Genomic DNA, 20,967 nt, shown 5'->3' with positions numbered 1-20,967 from the left:
ACGTCTAACTACTTGAAGAATTCTTAACAATCGACAACCATAACTTCATCACAGATATCAAACTTTATTCAATGCAAAGTTTGAGAAACAGCTACGAAAATTTTCGTTTTAGAATTTATCTGGAAAAATTAAATTGCAACAAGTGACTTCTGGATGGTAACGGAACTCTGTTGGGGTTGCTAGGCAATGGGCTGGGTTTGGCTGGGGTTGCTAGGCAACGGGTAGTGCCTGCTAATTTGTGACTTTACATTCCGGAGGTTTTTTGAAACAGTCCATTTTCCAGACAAAAAACAGTTCAGTGTTTTTTTCAGAACCAAATGAAAGTACAAAAACTTGCAAAATGTGAACTTTCCATACTATGTGCCCTTTATTAATCATGAAGCAGCAAATCATTAAGAAACCTTGATTATTCCAAGAAGAACTAAGCTGATAGGCATGAAAATAAAAATAATCTCTGACCCGGAAAGGGTTCAGTAGGCATAAAACGCATTGTCAGGAGGTTACTCAGATATCATCACACAGTCCTTATTTAATTTTGGAGAGTAACCCTGTTACACTTTCTAATGAGGGAACAGTAACCATAACACATGGTGATTGCGGACGCCTGTCTGGCACCTTGTGTTCCTGACATTTCTGTCCAACCTCGGGCTTCAAGGAGAGGGACAAGGACTGCAGAGGAGGGCAGTGGAAAGAGAAAACATGCAGGGGAAATCTCACCTGATCCACCTTCCTGCTCTGCTTGTTTCCCGCTGGAGAAACAGCCGACTGAGAGCACGACCAGGCTGCTAATGAGGGCAAAGCTGGCCTGCCGTGACGCTTTTATTCACTCCAGCCGCTGCTGTCGTTACCAAAATAAGTGAAAGGAAATCTGTTTTAAATGAAAGAAAATTTCTCAGACTCAAAAACTGAATTGTGAAACTACATATTTTCCAAACATGCATCTCTCTAATTCACTTGGGATAATGCTTTTTACAAGTATCCAAATTATCACATGGTTTCATGACTCAGCCTTCTCCATTTATAAGGTATTTTACACTGTAGTGGTTGAAGAGTTTTCCATTATATGTACGAGATAAAAGGTAACAAGGTTCCACCAGCAGTGAGCAAGCACTTTTCTGGACCATTTCATTGTGCTTCAGTGTATGAAAGAGTTGAAAGGCTTGCTTTGTCCTTCTGTCTAATGTATGCCATTAAAGCTGAGTTGAAGAGTCGAAGAGACTAGACTGAATAATACATTAAAATAAGAAAACAGAAAAACTCAGAAAAAGAAAGAAAAGGACTGGAGAGATTTTAAGTCTTGTGATGGATGGATGGATGGATGGATGGATGGATGGATGGATGGATGGATGGATGGATGGATGGATGGATGGATGGATAGAATAATCATGCTCCCACACATCCAAAAAGACATAAGACTTTCAAAATGATGTAAAATAACATAAAATAAATGCAAAATGGAGCCTTACTTCCTGGTTCAAATCTTGCTGTGAGTTAAATGTCTTTTGCTGCATAATTGGAATTATGAAAATAAATTTGCTTCATGGAAATATGACAGTTAAACAAAAAAAAATTGTAATCCTTGTGCAAAATGTGGTGATTTTTTTCCCACAGTGTCAAAATTAGTGTATTTCGCAAAACTACAATGGAAAAGATTTTTTCGCATCACAAGAGTCATGTGATTAACAACCATGTGTTACTACTGGCTCAAACGACAAAGACAATGATAGGAAGTGGTAGAAGGATGATTTTAATTGTGCTTCTTATTAGATAGAAACACTGCTATTACAAAATTGTATTTTTTAAAATAAGCAATTGATAATGTGGACAATAATGACATGTTATATTCAAGTAGTTTAAAAAATGAACTATTTAGTTTTTTCTCCCACAACTTGAGCTGAAAGAAAGTTAATGCTTTAGGTTCATCCCAAGTTCACTAAGATACTGTCTGACACTCTTGTCTTGATTATTGCAACAGCGTCTTCACAGGTCTGTCCAACAAATCAATCAAACAGCTGCAGATGATCCAGAATGCTGCTGCTCGCGTTCTCACTAAAACCAGGAAGATAGAGCACATAACACCAGTTTTAAAGTCCCTACACTGGCTCCCTGTAGCTCAAAGAATAGACTTTAAAATACTGTTGTTAGTTTATAAATCACTGAACGGCTTAGCACCACAATACATTAAAGATCTGCTGTTGTTGTATCAACCTTCCAGACTTCTCAGGTCTTCTGGTTCTGGTCTGCTCTGCATCCCCAGAACCAGAACCAAAGGAGGAGAAGCAGCTTTCAGCATCTATGCACCACAAATCTGGAACAAACTTCCAGAAAATTGTAAAACAGCTGAAACACTGACGTCTTTTAAATCTCAACTAAAAACCCACCTGTTTAAAATTGTATTTGAAACGTAATCGTTTAACAAATTTATTGACTTAATGATTGATTCTATATTGCATTGTGTTTCTGTGTTTGTAATGATGTAAAGCACTTTGAAATGCCTTGCTGCTGAAATGTGCTATACAAATAAAATTTGATTGATTGATTGATTGATTGATTGATTGATTGATTGATGTTTCAAACGTCTTCTGAAGGAAATACTGGAGGGAGTTAAGCTCAAACTGACAGAACACAGGGAATAAAAAAAAAATATTAATAATGACTTTTAAAAAAAAATACGGAAACATTTAAATGTAAAAATTTGAGGGAAAATGTGCAGATTGTGTTTTGAAAACTGGATATCTGTGGTTCAGATTGGTGGTAATTAAATGACAGACGAAGGTTATTTTACTTAAATATACAGCTTCATGCCACTTTATGTTCTTTTGTTTTCCCTTCAGATGCCATGACTGGGCTAAACTGCTACTGCTGAGAGGTAAATGTGAACATTTACAACCAATAAAGTTCATAATAAAATTAGCTCTGTAATGTTCCTTCTTCAAATTAATCTCAAATTAAAATAATATAAGATAAACTTTATGTATATCAATTTTGTTTTATATGTAATAGCACAAAATAATGACAATTTTTTCTTGTAGGCTAACTTTTACTGTGCCAAAAAGAAGAGAGTTTTCCTGGTGGCTAGCCTGAAGCAGACTGTTGATTTTAAAAATGCCAAAAGGCAATCAGCCCTGGGATCAAAGCTCTGAGGAGGTTTCATGTTCTGGGTTTTATTTTTTGACTTCTTGATTGCTGGAATCCCCGCAAAATGTCTAAAGTGGTCCAGTGTGTAACCAAAGAGGCTGTCACTGCGCTGCAGTTGGTCTCAGTGGGATGTGAGGCCACTGATGGTAAAAATAAATCGTTCAAACAGAGCTGACGCATTCTGGCTGATTCCCAGAAGACAGCAGAATTAGTCCTGGCATGCATGAAAAAGGGAGCAAGCAAATAAACAATGAACATAAAAGCAGGGATTTAGAAGGAAATAGAATTATAGATGCAAGAAGACAGATTTTACACACAGTTCCATCTACACTTTAATCCTGGTGAAACTGGACTAAAGTCATCTTTAGTTATTGTAAATCTTTAAATTCAAAAATTGTGTCACAGTTCTTGAAATATCTTCCCTTATTACTTTGTACAACGTCTTTTTGGCAGAGATCTTTCACAGATTCTCTATTTTTTGTCTTACAGAAACCCGGTTCATACTTTCCTCTAGTCTCCGTATTTTGCAACACAAATTTAAATATTAAATCAGACGTTTTGAACAGTTACTCAGTACTTAAGTAGCCTCCAAATCAGATACATTTTTACTCTTGCTTGAGTAATCAATAATAAATATGCACAACTAAGGGATTTACAGGCATCTAGAGGAAAAGAGAAGCTGCTACGAAGGTTGAGGGATAAAATCTGGAGAAAACTCTTAAAGAGAGACATGAATTTGAATGGCTTATTGTTCCAGAGTTGAGAGGAAGAAGAGATTCTGGCGATGGGTTGTGGAGAGTGAGGTTGGCATCCAGTCGGAGAGGAGCAGATGGATTATGAGATCCAGGTCTTGAACAGAGTGTGTTGGAGATGAAAACGGAGCTGCAGTGGAGGAGCTTCAGAGATCTGTCACCGAGAGGTTTAGAGGAAGGATCTGAGGCTGGATTGAAACCAAAAAATGACTTCAACTTGGAAGGAACAGAGAACATGAAGAGTGAACTTAGACATAGTAGGTAAGATGGGAAACATAAATGAACTTTACACAAAGGAGGGCAAATACCAATAGTCTGGTAGACTCGGTTTGATTGAGGGTCAAAACTGGGAAAGAAATCTTTTCAGTTTTCTGCTCCATCTTCATGGAGCAAAAGATTCTGTTGTCATTAATGTTTTTAAGGCAATTCTGACTGATTTTGAGAAGGAGTCATCTGTCTGTAAATATTTCATCTAAGGAATCTTTTAATATATTTCTTAATGGCAGTGTTTCTGATTTTGTTATGTATGTTCTGTAATTTCTGTGTGCTGCTGCCAGACTTGGCCAGGAATCTGAATGGGATTTTCCTGGTGACATAAAGGTTACAAAAATAAATTAAATAGCATAATTTGTTACATTTTCAGCTGATGCTGTTCCTTTTTACGCCACATCTTTAAGATAAATTATCCCCTTTAAAAACCTGTTCACTCCTGCTTCACCAAGAACCACTGAAAGAAATGACAAAAACCACAGAGGAAGACATTGAGTGCAACTTTCTTTTTTCACAAAATGTAAACAAAAAACAGATTCAGACATTGTAGGATTTCTCTTTTGATTTTGGCAAAAGACTACAAGAAGTTTCTCCTACTAAGATTAGAGTTGCCCATTTGTTTTGGTTGTATTTACCCAGAATGCCCTGCGCTGCATTGCACTTCCCACTTTTGGAGCAGCTTCCTGTCTGCGTGCACATGTGCATTTGAACCATGTTACAGTTCACAGTCCCCAATCAAACCTGAACTTGTAAGGAGGGGAATAAAAACACATAGGTCTTGACTTCATAAAGAAGGCTGATCATCAGTCTAACTCTCCAACACCTCTTTAAATCCCCATCAGCCAGCTACACCTGCGCCAAATGAGTGGTTAATGACCCAGTCTTTGCAAAACGTGGTCATTAAATTCTCAAGGAGGAAAATCATCCTTCTGATTCAGGCGTGTTGTAGCAGGAATGCATCCAAAAGTTGCAGGACTTGAGTTAAAGTCAATAAGCAAATGAATGCCAGGATTTCATCTAACAGCTCTTTGACATCCACCATGTTCAAACTAAAAGGCTATTTTATGTTTTAAATCTACCAATGCAAATTTAAATAAAAAGCAAAATGTTAAGAAAATAAATGGAGTGCAGCTCAAGTCTGAAGTAACATTTTACCTAAAATGACAAAAGTTTTCTGCTTTCATGCTAAATATGAACAAAAGTAGCATCAAAGCTTTAGCTGATGCATTTAAAGATATGCAGACATATTTGTATGTTCATCTTTATGAGGAAAACACATATTACATATTACAAATCAGGCCCTAAATTAGGCGAAACATTCAGATATTCACAAAATGTTGTAGTTCAAAAATAACCTTTCTTTTTTTTATTAACTCTGAGAGCTTAAAAGTAAGCTTGGGGGAAAACAGTTTTTTGTTTTATTTTTCTTTTCCTTTCACCTGACTTGACTGAAGTAAAGATTATTGGCAATAAGAACCGACACCAGAAGGTTCATCTCTCCTTTAAATGGACTTGAGGCTCTCTGAAGAAATCATGAAGCTCCTGCTGGCAAAAGTTACTCTTTAAGTTTTTCTCTTTTCTTAAGAGAGACAAACTTATCATTTTCCCCTACAGGTAATTTTGATTTTTTCTTTGAATTATCCTGTATTACACCAAACACTCAATAAAGCAGTTCCGTGTCTGAGAATATTAAGTGAATCGAATAGATTAGGTTTCTACTACAAATGATATTAAGATTATAATTTCTGTTGCAACAGAACAGAAAGAAATTAACTTTTATTAAAAAGGCTAAAGGAAGATTAATAACAACATTGTGGAAAACAAATTTATTTTTGTTCTCAATAAAATGTAATTATGTTTTTAAGGTTAGATTTGACTGCTGTCAGATAGCCCCAAGTATTCAAGTTACCTTTTCTACACTGATGTATAATTATAGAATCATTCTGTGCCGCCCAATGGATCTACAGAAATCACATGTGTTTCCAAGGAAACCAAATATATGCAGCTGAACTTTAGGGAATATGAATACATTTGTATCCTATGCTTGTCTGTTTTGTGTTCTGTGAGAAAATACTATGCAGAAAACAAAGAAAACATATGTCACTCTCAATAAAACACTCACAATAAATGTATATCTGTAAAAGGTTAATAGCATTATCTTCAATTGTGATTTAAAAAAAGCAAAACAGGTAAATAGATCCCTTAGAAATAATTTTCCTTATAGATGTATTTGGACCTACTGCATTATTCTAATCTTCATTAAGTTTAGCTGAATAAATTCATGATTAGATATTCCTATAAACACCTAAAATTAAAATAAATATTAAGTATCAAATTGAATACTTTTACTTTAAATAGATTTCTTGGGAAAACAAATAAGTGTGCACCACTGGTGATTTAAATGAAAACATTTACTTTTAAGTGTGGACTTTCTTTCTCCTGAATAAAAGTACTTTAATTACTTTTTTAAAAAGTTTTCAGTATGAGATTATGCTACTGCAATAAAATGTTATTATATAGTGAAATAATCTGTTACTGAAACAAGACATTTTAAGTTATAATATGAGAAAATGTCTTGTGCCACTAGCAGATTATTTCACTTATAACTAGTATTTCTTCATTAATATTAAGGAATTATTGACATAAACGAGCTCCTATATTGTGCTGAAAGATTGAAAGTTAGTTTTGTCTTATTTCAAGTATAGTAAGGTATTTGCACTATAAAATAGATCAAAAGTACTTGGTAATATTTTTGTGTTTTTGCAGTATTTCCATATGGGCTTTTTATTCATTTACAGTTCCTACCTGAAGAAAGAGTTTCTTGTTTTTCCGCTACTTTACACTTTGAATTAGTAAAATCTTGAAATACATTCAAATACTCAACATGTTAGGAGCATCTTGAAATAATTTTTGTACCAATAAAAAATAAGAGAACATACTGTATTTCCGCTATATATGAGTGTTCGTAATAAGAAATGTCAAAGCCAGAGGGTGAATCTGGTGTCTAACAGTGAACCTGTGCACGTGCATGTCTTGAAAGTCTGTGACAATGAGTTTTTGCTTCAGCTCTTTCACTTTGTCCTCACAACCTCAACACACTTAGCAAAAGGTGAGGTCATGGTACTGTTGCTCCTTTAACAACTGAAGTTTCCACAGTTATTATTGTGGGTCAGTTTTGAGGTGCAAGTGTGAACTAATAATAGAACTTGGACAGATGAGTCACTTCAGCTTAAAACTTTTGCCAGAATCTGCAAAGAAAGTTTTGTTCTTTGTGACCAGATGCAGAATTCAGACACAAATCTATGAAATGTTAACTATAAAAAAAAACTCATATTAGAAGAAATATTTTAAAAATGTTTTATACATGGGTGGTTGACATGATTAATGAGACAAGGACATGTCAAAATTAAACAATTTGAATCAATAAATTCAAAAGGAAATGAATTTTCAGCTTTTTACTCAGAAGTTTAAAGGTTTCCAAATTCACCCTGCCTGTTTTTAGATAATAAACTTCTTCTGATTATCTGCCTCTTTGTTACTCAGGTGAACTGGGTGAGTCTTGGGATTGTGAGCACCTGGGCCAGCGTTCCCATTCTATTTATACCTGGCTGTTTTCCTCACACCAGTGGCTGATGGTTCTTTACCCAGCAAACAGTACTGGTATTTTTGTCTTGTTTGTTGTTTTGGTTACGTTCAGCTGCTTTTGCTTTCTTTGAATTTGTTTGGCATTCTGTTGGTTTTCTTTTGGCTAATTTTGGTTTGGTGCTAATTCAGTTTGGTTTTTTTTCTTGTTTACAACTTATGCTAATTTAATTTAAAAAAAAACAACAACATAAATTTGCCTTAAAATTGGTGAGTCTTTCATTTTTGTCACAATCTCATATTTGAAGCATTATGTTTAAAGGGGCAGTCTTGTGGAAAACTGACTTTTTTTTTTTAGCTTTATGTCATGTTACAATGCTCCTTCATCAAAAACATACAGGTTTGACAAATTATTTAATCTCCATGGCAACCATTCATCTGTAAAAACCATCTGGTTGGACTTAGTGCCACCTTCGAGACAGACCTCCCCCTCAGAGCTGCAGTTTCTAACTTTCCAAGCTTCTGCCTCCCAGTGCAGCCCTCCCAAAACTAGCTCCTTTAGACTAGCCAGCAGCAATTAGCCAACATCTGTTGAGCTACTTTTCAGCACTAAAATGTTTTTAAAGGGGTAATAGAGGAGCGCTGTTGTGATGACTTCCTGAAGGTGGAGTTTTAAAAAGATTAGATTTTTTTAAGAGACAGAGGCCCAATTCCAAGGCCTTAAATTACAATGTCAAATTTCTTTTAAGAACTAAAAGTCATAGTTATGTGATTGTTCTAAAAACTTTCATAACACATACTTCTGACTCTATGTGAATTACAGAAAAGTAATTGAAGTTGTATGCCACATACTGGAAAGAAACAATGCTAATGGTGTCCTTGCAGATGAAGTGTGCATTTAAAAATAGGAGTGGAGGAAATGCATGTAACCACAGCATCTTGTTGGGACTTGGTTAGCTCTAATGTAGGACCTATAAAAGGTTGAAATAGTTGAAAGACTGGGGTCACCTTTCTAGAAAACATTAGAGACCCGACTTATTTTGAGTTTTTTTTCCTGATATTTCGTTACATGCATGTTTTTAGCTGTGACTATACTCATGTACAAAGTACAGAGGCTTATCTAGGTATAAGGATATTTGGATAATGAGGTCTAAATGGTGACTTCTTTATTAGTGGTTAATGTTTAAAATTCATCTCGTCCTTGTTCCTTTTTGTGTCAGAGGGTTGGGAGTCCTGAATGTCTCTTTTAGGTAAATATGACACAGAAAAGGTTCCTTTTTTCCAGTCATATGGCACCATGGGATGTAATCTGAATTTAACACCGAATGGTATAAAACAGCACCAACACAGCAGATCTCTTCATTGCAACATTAAAGACACCCAACTGGAACATTGTGTAATTTTCTTTAGCAGCTCCAGCTGGGAGCGAAACGAATAGACGCGCTGAAAAAGCAAGAGACGCCAACATGTTCTCCCACAGTCTGAATTTTAAAGGTGGCCTATAAACCGATTGCATCTTCTCGCTGCAGAAATGAAGCAGGCAGCCTGCCTCCGGGCTGAATAATTGATCTCTCTGTGTCGGTCAGGAGGACGATGGTGGGACGCTTCTCTCTGCATGTGATACGGTCCCATCACGGTGTAAACGGCTGCAAACCACCACCCCCTCCACTCCACTCCACTTCTTCCTCCTCCTCTCCTCTCTCTCTCTTCCTACGTGTGTTTGTGTGTGTGTGTGTGCAGACGAATCGGAGAGCAGGAGGAAGCACCAAGGACGTCCTTTTTTCTTTTTTCTTTTTTTTTTTTCCCCGAGCCCCTGGAGCCGGAGATGCGAGGGACGAGCAGTCATTAGCCCGCGCCGCTGCCGCCTGCTGCTGGAGAACTTCGCTGGTGTTGCAGCCTGATCCCCGCTCTGTGATCCCCGCTCGCTGAGGTGAACCGTAACCTGCCGGACGGAGGTAAACCGATGTTTGATGCGGCTACTTCAGCGCTGATAGGCGGCTTTGGCATGTGGAGCTATCCGGGTAGCGCTGGTGCTGAAACCACTCTGATCGTACAAGGAAGTGCATGTGTGCTTTTACGCCATCTGCGTGTCTTGCAATGTTGATTCTGTGAGCAAATTTGCAGGATGTTTTTTGAATGAATGCATGCACCAGGTAGGATTTTTTAAAAATATATTTTTGCCTGATTAACGTGGTTTAGGAGCAGCTTTTCTTCCCGGAGTGGGATGGCTGTGTCCAGGGTCCCTCCAATGGAAGATGGAAAGTTTTACCACATGATCTTAACAAATACACAGGAGTGGTTTAGTCCACATGCGTGACAACGGACCGTCCTGTGGAGCCTCATTAAAACTCGTCTAATTCGGAGTGATAACCCGAACGAAGCTTCAACTACATTTTAAATAAGATTAACAATCAGGCCATGATAAAAGCTGATTCAGGATGCTGTTGAATAATTGACCTTCGTGTCCTTCAATTTGCGCAACGAACGAAAGCTCACGAAAGCCCAGTTAGAAAAATGGTTTGTTTTTTTCACTCTCCGAGGTCAGAAATATCAATTATGTGTTTTTGAAAGAAAAAAAAAGTTTCCATCAACTGGTAATAAGCCCAATTGTTATTTTGTTGTTGCTTTTAGATCTGAAAACACAGGATTCTACTTTTGTGCAACAATTGAATGTAACATCGATCGGATAAGGAAGGCAAGGAATCCAAAGCCATCACTATGAATTTCGTTATGAAACAAGCGTTGGGAGGTAAGTTCCAACCTTTTCAAAAGGCATTCATTTCATACATATATGTTGTTTTTGGATATATATATATATTATTTTGACAGTTCTGCCTGATGCATAAAACATTTTTGGCCCCAAGGGCCCCTGAGCTTTCTCCTTTGTGGTTGCTGAACCATTGTGGCCATTCTGTGTTTCATGAAGCAGCTCTATACAGTTTCATCATTACTGCTGTGTGGTGCGTCTTGACTGGACGCCGCAGTGACTCTCGTCCCTCTATGCTGAGTGAACACTTTCCCTCTGAAGGAGGAGGAGGAGACGGCGATGGGGGCGTTAATCGAGACAGAATCTAATCTTCAATAATTTCATTCCAGCATTCAGGAATGTGAATGAGTTCCTAATTGCTTGTGCTGCAGCGAGTCCCCGGACGCGAGATTCTCATAACAGATTAATGGATTTTGAAGGAATATAAGCTGCTTGTCCTGTGTGAATATGCGGATGACGCAGTGGAAAGTGAAAGGACTTTAAGTGGTTTTCACAAAGGAGCAAGAGTCTCAGCAGGGTGACTGTTTGTTTAGAGAAAATGTAAGCCACTTGTCATCTGAAAATCCAATCTTTTTGCTGTTTACTACGAGTTTAGGCAAAAGGCTCTAGAAAAACTGTTTTTGTTGCATATTACTAACACAACTATTCATACCAAACAGGCCAATGTGTTTTGAGCTTTTATGTGACAGAACAACAGAAAATGATGCATAAGTTGATTTAAGTAATAAATCTGACAGGTTTAATACTTTTCAGTTAGTTTTTTGTGGTATATCTCTGTCAGCTTTACGCATTTAGAACATTTTATCAATTTTTTTCTGTGACAAATTTCTAAAGTTCAGTCAAATTGGATGAAGAGTGTCTGAGAAGATCAATTTTCAAGTCTTTCCACAAGAGTCTTAATTGGCTTTAGGTGAAGACATTGACTGAGTCATTCTAATGAAAATACTCTTAGATGTAAATCCTATTGGAGCCCTTTCTGTGTTCAAGGTTGTATTTCTGCAGAAAGTAAAACATCTCTTCCAGGATTGCCTGTATTTCACTCAATTGATGCAAAATAGTTCAAGTTCAAGTTTTTTTTTTTTAAATGGGACAATATGGACATTTACTTGTAAATGCATGAGAATATAGCCAAGTAGCTAATTTTCATCTCTAGACCCATTGTCCATCTTCCTGGTCCCTGTTGAAGTAAAGCAGCCCCACAGCATTATACTGCCACTACCATGAAGCAGAATAGTGTTCGATATGATGTGCAGTTTTGTTTTTCTGCAACACACAGTGTCTTTTCTGTAGGCTAAAAGCTTCCATTTTAGTTTCATCTCACAAAAAGACAATCTTTGACATGTTTGTGATAATGTAACAAACTGCACTCACTGATTTTTATGGTTTTCTTTCATCATTGTCTCTCTTTTTGCTACTTTCCCATAAAACCCAGATTTCTAGAGTTCACAGCTATATGTTGGCTTGTCCACAGATTCACATACCTGAGCTTTATATCTCTACATCTCCTCCAGAGCCAATGATAACTCCAGAGTTATCATTGGCTCTCTCTATTTACAGATGATGGATTGACTAATGATCTGTGATACATTCAAAGTTTGTAAGATTTGTGGTACTGCTTTAAATCTCTCCTTAATTTTCTCATTATCTGCTGTGTTCGTTGTTCATTATGAAGCATTTTGTTCACTAATCTTTTCTAACAAATCTCTGAAGACTTTCTGGACTGAAAGCAAATGGCACACAAGATTAAGGCGAGTTATTGCACCAAATATCACTGATTACTTAATTTCCATTCTGAAAAACTTTGAAAGTTTACAATGGGTTAATCCATCACATAAAATCCCAATGAAATTCATTACAGTTTGTGAAAAATTGTAAAAACAATGAATGTCCTTGAATACTTTTGCAAGACACTGCAACTCCACCATTTTCAAAACTGAAGCCCTTTTCAGTTATTACTCCAAAATATCTCAAATGACTTGAAATTTTTCTTGTCATGAGAAATCAGAAAGGGTAAAGCAGCTGTTTTTTGAAGCCACAGTTTGATACGGCTTTGACATAGGGGCATTAGGAAAATTTGAAGACGTTCCCCACTGGGCTCTGGAACAGCAAAGAGGCTCCACAGCTGGCCCAGACGTCTTCTCTGCGGATATGTATTAAATCACAAAAATTTCACTTCCTTTAGAGCTTAAAATCTGGTCGTGTATCATACTGGATTAGAAAGAAACTGCATCCACTTGTAATGTCCATACTTTCAACAAGATGTTAAAATTAATCTGGTATTGAAAACAAAAACGGCAGTTTTATCCTGTTGTTTGCTTTCAAAAAGATATAACAACCTAATTTTCATAATGACATGACAATTTGAAAAGCCTTTTTTACTAAAATATCTCCTGAATGTTAAGGTTTGCCTTCCTGTTTTGCATTAGTGAATAATATGCTATTCTCTTGCTTATCTCCAAGGCTTTACACAGCTGTTGTTGACAGGTTTGTGTTAGTGACTCGCAGATAAAAAAAAAAAAATGTTGTCACCGGCTACAGTGAAAGGAGCTGAAGCTCAATTCAGCTAAGTTGAAGTTGCTGCTCTCTTTGCTTGGCATGCATCATGTTGTTTAACTGCTTGTTGGTTCCTTAGAGGGTATCCCAGGAGCAGCAGGTGCCCCCCCACCAGCCAGCTTTCCATCATTAAAGACAAGTCAAAGCCGCTGACATGTGCACAAAAGAAATTTCACACGTGGGGAAAATCATGCAGCTTTTGCCGAGGTCTTCACCTTCAGAATGGTAATTCTTTCCAACCAGGGGAGCAAGTTTTTATGCTACCTTCTTAAGCAGTAATGAGTTTTCGGTGTGTAGTGGATTAGCTGTGGGCTATCATCTAAATTCTTTCTCTCTGTGCACGGCGAGGAGATACTCACACTCCATCTGCTCCAATTTAGACATCTACAATTTTTTTTCTGCGTTTTTCATTCAGTGATGATGAGAAAGGTCGACTCAGCACGCATCAAAGGAGCACTCATCTGTTACCATGACCCCTTCACCTTTGTAGTCCAGACGTTTTTGGGCTGTTTATGCTGCAAAAATTGTCAAAAACTTTGTTAGTTAGAGTAAGTTGACTATTTACCATGAAAATCACATCTTTTTCAATTTGGTGCTGAAATCAAGGTGAAATGTATCTTCCAATGCACTGCTTCAATACCTATTATGTTAAGGGCTATGTCTATAATATGAGTCTGGTTATGTTAAAGCATGGTGGTATTTCTTGTCTTGGGGATTTATATCCTGCAAAACACTTTAAAGATACTTGGAGCCTAATTTTACTGTGAATTTGTTTGTTTTTTTTTACAAAAAATGTATTTAGTTTTACTACAGCAGAGTGATAGGGCCATACTATAGTAAAAAATAATAATATAATTACAAGAATTAAGTCATAAAATTACTAGAATAAAGTTGTATGAAAATAACATCATATTACGAGAAAAAAGTCACAGTATTATGAAAATAAAATTATAACATTATGATAAAAAAGTCACAGTGTTATGAGAATAAAGTTAGTCTAATTTTACTGTGATGTTTTTTCTTTACAACAAATGAACAGAGTTTACTACGATGGAGCATTAGGGCCATGCAAACATTTTAAAAATCACAAAATTACAAGAATAAAGTCAGAAAATTAAGAGTATGAAGTCATATGAGAATAAAATCATATTACTAGAAAAAAGTAATAATTTGAAAAAAGTCATAATATTACAACTGTATTTTCATAATATTATGACTAATATCATATTATTATGACATTTTTCTTGAATTATTGCAACTTTATTCTTGTAATTTTGTGACTTAATTTTTTTATCAGTATTGCCCTAACATGGTGTCATGAGTTTACACAGTTTGCTGCACCTACAAAAAAAATCAGAACCATGTTAATGTGAAATAACTGCAGATGTATGACTAAAAATGAGAAGACCTTATTGGCTACATCGCTACTGTGTGAAGTTGCTCTTAATGATTGCATCTTGATAGAGAAGCTGCACTGAAAGGACAGCCGTGTAACTATCAGGGATAATTCCTGCTAGTTGATGTCATTGAAGTAGTCAGTCTGGTCCAGCTGTCACAGAAAGTAGTCCCATTATTAAAAACTCACAGACCCATCATTAATGTAGTTCCTTGTCAGTTTTAATGAGTCTTTTCCTCAGTACCTGGGTACAATCTAATCTCGATAAACATCTCAAGCACTTTAACATTACCGGTTTGCACCTGTTTCAAACTGGCAAATCTTGTTTCATTATGAGTAAGTCAATTATTTCTGCTCCAGTTTTTGTCAGAATAAAGACAGTCATTAAAAATGTTGTTTTCATAGGAACAACTTTGCAACGGTCCATTGTCTCAAATTCAAACACTTTGCAGTCCTGATCCACCCAAATATTGTTCTCTCTTAAGTTCTGGTTTGCTTGAAAACCTTTCATGTGCCAGGAGTTAAAAAAAAACAACATTGAGCAAAAATAGAAAAAAATCTAATGTTGTAAATCTATTTATAGCTGAAATCTTACTCTTACTGGGGCTCCAAATACTGTTTATGTGTCTCTAATATATCAGTGCTACTCAACAAACATGCTCTAAAATGCTCTAAAACATAACGGTTTAACCATTCAGTGTTGACAGCTACACTGCTATCAGAACCGATTGCATTTAAAGTGGAGATATAAAATACATAACATATCAAATCAATCCTATCTTACAGAAACCAACATTTGCAGTGCCTTACAAAATTATTAATACTATTTTTTCGTTTTCACATTTTGTCACAAAGCAAACACTAACATTAGTGTATGCTGACAGCTTGTGAAAGAGAGAAACAAACTATTGTATATTTGTTACAAGGAAGTGAAATTATTAGGGGCTGGAGAGATGGATTTATGAGATGAATCGCAAGTGTAGTGTTCAGTTATTTCTTGTTATCTTTTCTTAAAGGTAGCTTTACCGAAAAGCCAACACTACGTAATTTAATTTAAACCAAAAATTAGCTTGTTTTGTGACCGCCTTGGAGATTTCCTAGACAAAAATAGTGAGCAAACAACTGCATGGAAAAGTGTAAATGCATTTCTATTGACCATATAATTCCACAAATTACACTTTTGAAAATAAATTAGCTTAATGGAAACATGGCAATTTTGAAAAAACCTTTTCAATAAAAGTTTTGGCACTAGAATAAGGTGGTTTTTCTGCCGTATCAAAATTGGTTTATTTTGCAAAACTGTAATGGATAGTTTTTTTTCTCATCACATAATAAATAACTGGATGTTGCCACCATGTTTTTGAATAACGTATTGTGTGAACAAACTTATTCACATTTGATTTCTTGTTTCTTCTTTGAACACAGCAATTGCAAAATTGTTTTTTCGACATTAACAAAGTTTTGCACACATTTATAATAGAAACGCCATTATTGTGTGGTGGAAAACAAAGTCCTTAAACGGAAAATGCCCACAGTGAAACAAAGTGGTGGCAGTATCATTCTGTGGTTATGACTTTTTTACAGCAGGGAGAGAGAAATATAGCTCAATGTACATTTGTAAATGTGGAAACTGGTAGAGGCATCTCACCAAAAACATGCAGCAGCATTGTATTGAAGCTTCACTAATTATTGATTCAGGAGGAATTAATACAATTTCACACAATACTATTTGTAAAAATCATAATTTTGCTTCCACTTTATAAATGAACACTGCTTTGTAATGTACACATTACATACATTAACCTTTGGGCTTTGTATGAAAAAACTGTGAAAAAGTACAACTGGTGTGACCCCAAAAGTAGAAAAATGAGATTGTTATCATGAGAAACTATGGCTTTAGGGCAGAATAAAACTGATGTAGAGCCTTTCATAAATTGGTTTAGGACTTCCTGGACTTTGGTCATAGCTCATCAGTGACATTTAGGGGAATTGCCTCCCTGACTGCAAACAAAGAAAGGATTATTCATCGATGCAGAGTATGTCTGTGTTTGTTTAATGGCTTCAGAGAATGAGAAAATGGTCGCGCATTAGATTTACAATAAATGACTTCATCCAAAATGATGGTAAATAGTGAGCCACCATCCAGTCCTGTCTTCCCTATAGTGGAGGACGGAGGAAAATGAGGTGTAGGAGGAGAGGAAAAGTGACAAATTGATCTTTAAAATGGGGTGTTATATCATCAGCGGCTGAATGCTGAGGTTGTAAAGTCTGGACCAGCAGAGGCTGTAATAGCGCTTTAATGGGAGATGTTTTCTTTGAGTTTCTCCTTCTCTAACACTCTTTCCACCAAACTCTCTGCCGTTTTTTCCCTCACCTTTCCTCTCCCCTGGGTTGCCACCTCTGTCACTCTTCCTCCTTCCCTCTTACCACACACTTCCTTAACTCTGTCTTCTTTCACTTCATCACTCTCCCTCTCTTCCCCTTTGTTTTTCTATCCTTCAGTTTAGCTTTCAATCCCTTTCTTCTCTACCTTGCTCGTTCTACTATTACAGTACATTTAAAGGTTGAGGCGAGAAAACCTCAATCAGGCAGCCACAGGGGAGGATGCGGTTGTGTGTGCAGCCATGATGGCGTGTCTGCATGTGTGTGACGAGAGATGGATGGAGAGTTAGAAAGAGAGCTGTGTGTGACAGGATGAGGGACTGGATGGACCTTAGTAGTTGGGTTTACCTGGCATTAGATGATAAAGCGTTAGGGTGTGTGTGTTGTTTGAGTGATGCAAACACAAATACAGCGAAGCACACATTTCTGGCAGGCTACACACACATGCACACACACAGTACAAAGGCATCAAATTTCAAACTTCCTGACATACTGATAAACAAACCCAAACACACAGACACACGCTGGGAATCACAATCAGTGGGATGCGACAGACCTCCCACCCCGCTGAAAACCACAGGAGGGGGAAAAAGCACCACAACAGCGCAGATATGGCAGCCTGCAGCTGAGCCATTTACACACAACCACTGGGCAAACATATAAACAATCCCTGAAGGAAAGAAACTTCACCCTGGGAAATACAAAACGCTATTTACTGTAAAAAAAAAATCCAATATGGGTCTGATGAATATAAAGTTAGGAAAGATGTAAACATACACACTTCATTTATATGCGAACAAAAAAACTGTTTATCGGGGCTCCATTTTACATTTTATGGATTGTACTGCAAGGATTCAGACTTAGCAGACATGTTTGCAGTCTTTAAAGCCTAGAATGTTTTATTTCAAACAATTATGATTGCAGTCTGAAGTACCAGGAAATAAAGTTTCTGAGTTTACATCTGTGACCAAAAAAACAAAGAACCAAATGTAGCAAAGATGGAGAACCATACTCTGCAAAAGCACAAAACATTACCAAGTTTATAGTACATATGTTTTAGTACACTTGAAATAAGACAAAATTAGCTTATAAGTAACTTTTCAGCAAGAAATATGTCATAAAGTGCGGTGTAGAGGTGGTGAGGCAGAACGCTGTAGACCCAGGATGCAATAAATGAATGATTTTAATGATGAATGTCCAGAAAAACACAGTCCAACATGGTCCAAAACAACGGGCAGCACGGCCGAGCGGAAGCCAGGGCTCGACACCGGTAGCAACCGTTACACAAATGGACGAGACGACGGACTGGGTACAAAGACGACAGACTAGAACTCAAATGAGACGAGGACCCGACACACAGGTGACACTAAATACACAGGAGGTAATCAGGGAACGAGAAACACCTGAGAACTAATCAAAGGGAGACAGGACAACACAGGAAACTCAAAATAAACACACAGATCACAACAATATGAGCTTGTTTTAAATCAATAATTTATTAATACTGCTGGAAAAGTACTAGTTTCACTAATTTCACTTATAATATGGGAAAAATGTATTGTTCCACTGGCAGATTACTTTGGTTAAGACTAGTATTTATTCATCTATATTAGGGAATTGTTAACCTAAAACAAGCTCCTATATCTTGCTGAAAGTTACTTGTAAGTTAATTTTATCTTATTTCAGTCTACTGTGATATTTGTACTAGAAGCTAAACCAAAAGTACTTAAGATATTGTGTTTTTGCAGTGTACTATTTTTTATTTTATTTATTTATTTTTTGCATATTTTATATACGTTTCACAAAAAATATTAGCCCTAAAAAATCTTTTTGCTTTTAAATGTTGTCATTTGAGTTTTTTTTCCATTTCAAATTGTATTAACTTTGCTCCTTTTCTGAAGAAAATATATTTTGGAACATTTTTAACATCTTTAACTAAAAAATTCCCTAAAGATTTATTTTATAATTTAATTTAAAAAAAAGATACAATCATCTAGCCTGTGTTCAGGCAATGTGTATCTTTATGCAGTTGAAATTATGTTTTACTCAAATGGATGTTAAGCTCCAAACTGTCTCTTTCCTGCTGCTGGCATCACTTTATGGCTTACAGTTAAAAACTATTGTGAATAAAACTATAAGTTTTATTTTTTTCATATATGCAGAGATCTCAAAGAAGTACAAAATGCAGATAAGCCTCCTATAAGTTGCAGGGCTTTTACTGGTAAATAATCTTTCTTTCAGCATACCTATTGAGCGTTTATTTAACTAGTGAAAGTTACAGAAAATAATTTAATAATCAAAATAGAACTTATCTTAATTTATGGCTTTTACCAAAGTAGCAACAACTGATTGTGTCGCTACTTTAGTCACAAAATAATAATCAGAGTACATTAAGACTTAAAACTTTGGTCTGACGGAATTGAAGAAGTATTAAAAATTGTTTGTATTTCTAGTCTGACTTAATCAATGACATCAGTTTCTGAATACTTAGCATTAATCTGTGTTTAACTATTTATCTCAAAGTGAACTTTTTCTAAACTTTGAAATAAAAGTAAGAATTTAGAGATAATGTAGCAACCTAAACTTCTGATGTATTTTGGAACATATGAACCGGATTTTTTTCTGCTGGCAACTTAAAACAGTCTCTCTCTAAAATATATGTCATTTTGTCTATAAATTTTGCAGTGTTTCAAAATAATTAAAATACAAATATATATTTTTACATGCAAATATAAAACTAGATATGTGGGAAAACCTACGAACTTAGCAGACAACCTCAGTTTGTACTAATGATTTAATCACTGAAAAAAATAGGGAAAAAAGTTGCTTGAGTTAAGAAGTAATGACTTGTGTGCTTTGATCATTTTCATCTTAATGTATCTTCTGAGCTCATAAGCAAGGAAAATTAAAAATGAATATGATAATGAATAATGTTCCAGTCCATTGAAAGATATTGCATCATTGCAAATAAATTCATAGTGATTTACTGTGTAACTGAACAAAAATCATAAAAACTGGGCCCCAAGTGACCTTTTGTTTAGGTTACAACCTTGATCCAGCTGCTTAGAAAGCACAGAGGTGTGATCCACTTGAGTCGAACATTTGTTTAACTGTGGTGGTGAATGTTGGACCTGAACTGGGATTTTAATGTGTCTTTTAGAAACCACAAACATTATCTATACCCCAGAATCCATTACTTTCCTCTGATGGATTTCCTGTGAATGGAAAACATGTAGACCATCCAATATCTTGTTGGCCCAGCATGTATTTAGTATTGATCTGTACTCCAGCAATAACTATGCAATAAACAGAAACAGAGATTAAACTTTAAGTGGTTGGGTGCCTGTAAAGGTCACAAAAATCCATCCATATCCATCTCCTATCGGCTCTGCAGCGCAGGGCTCGTTGTTGTATCTTCAGGTTTAGCTTGAGAAAAAACTGAATCCATTAGAACTGGATGATATTGGTTTATACTAACAGCTTTTCAGGCATGAGCTCTAAACCATCTTTAATCAATTTGATTTTGCAACTAAACTAGACCCACAACATATTTACAATATTTACAACTAATTGCTTCCATCCAAAATGTCTCAGGTCATTAAAAAAAAGAATGACTTCTAATTATAAAAGCGTCCATTCTGCTGGAAAATAATCACACTGGAGGACATTACGACAAGATTTGCTGCTCGACAGCAAAACCATCTCTTTTGATGAAAAGTTTTTGCATATTTAATTTTGTTGTAACGTCTGTTTATGAACAAGTCTAGTGGCTTCTGTGAAGGGATTCACGAGCTCATTTGGTGACAAAATGGAGCCTGTTGAACATGAAAGGCCTGGTAGCAGTTTCAGTAGCTGTTGGCACAATTAGTCACACAAATACACATTTGTTAAAGCAGTGTGGGTGTAATGGGTCATGTTTGTGTGTAATAACAAGAGACAGTGTGATGTTAGATCCATGCATTAATTGTGAAGTACTGTGACTAATATTGATAGTGTAACCGTGAAAAAGCAGAGCAGAACTCCCTGTGCTGTGGTTGTGTGGTCACTTAGGAGATAGCACATTATTATCCTCAAGGATTAATTAGGATTAGCTGAAGAACCCTGGAGGATACGTGGCTATATGGAGA

General features: G+C 36.2%; 1 protein-coding gene across 1 annotated transcript in view; it reads left to right on the top strand.

Annotated features, from left to right (window-relative positions):
- Positions 1–9,493: 9,493 nt before the first annotated feature.
- The window catches only part of LOC116714189 (complexin-2), a 58,485-nt gene continuing 47,011 nt past the window's right edge, over positions 9,494–20,967 (top strand). The window contains exons 1-2 of the mRNA XM_032554565.1: positions 9,494–9,697; positions 10,374–10,491. Coding sequence (XP_032410456.1) covers positions 10,461–10,491 — 31 coding nt within the window. The 5' untranslated portion in view covers positions 9,494–9,697; positions 10,374–10,460. The remainder of the gene's footprint in view (positions 9,698–10,373; positions 10,492–20,967) is intronic.

This window comes from Xiphophorus hellerii, chromosome 23 (genome assembly GCF_003331165.1).
Source record: "Xiphophorus hellerii strain 12219 chromosome 23, Xiphophorus_hellerii-4.1, whole genome shotgun sequence".
In the NCBI taxonomy this organism is placed as follows: Eukaryota; Metazoa; Chordata; class Actinopteri; order Cyprinodontiformes; family Poeciliidae; genus Xiphophorus; species Xiphophorus hellerii.
Note: the sequence above shows the minus strand (reverse complement) of the source record. Positions and strands in the feature narration are given on the sequence as shown.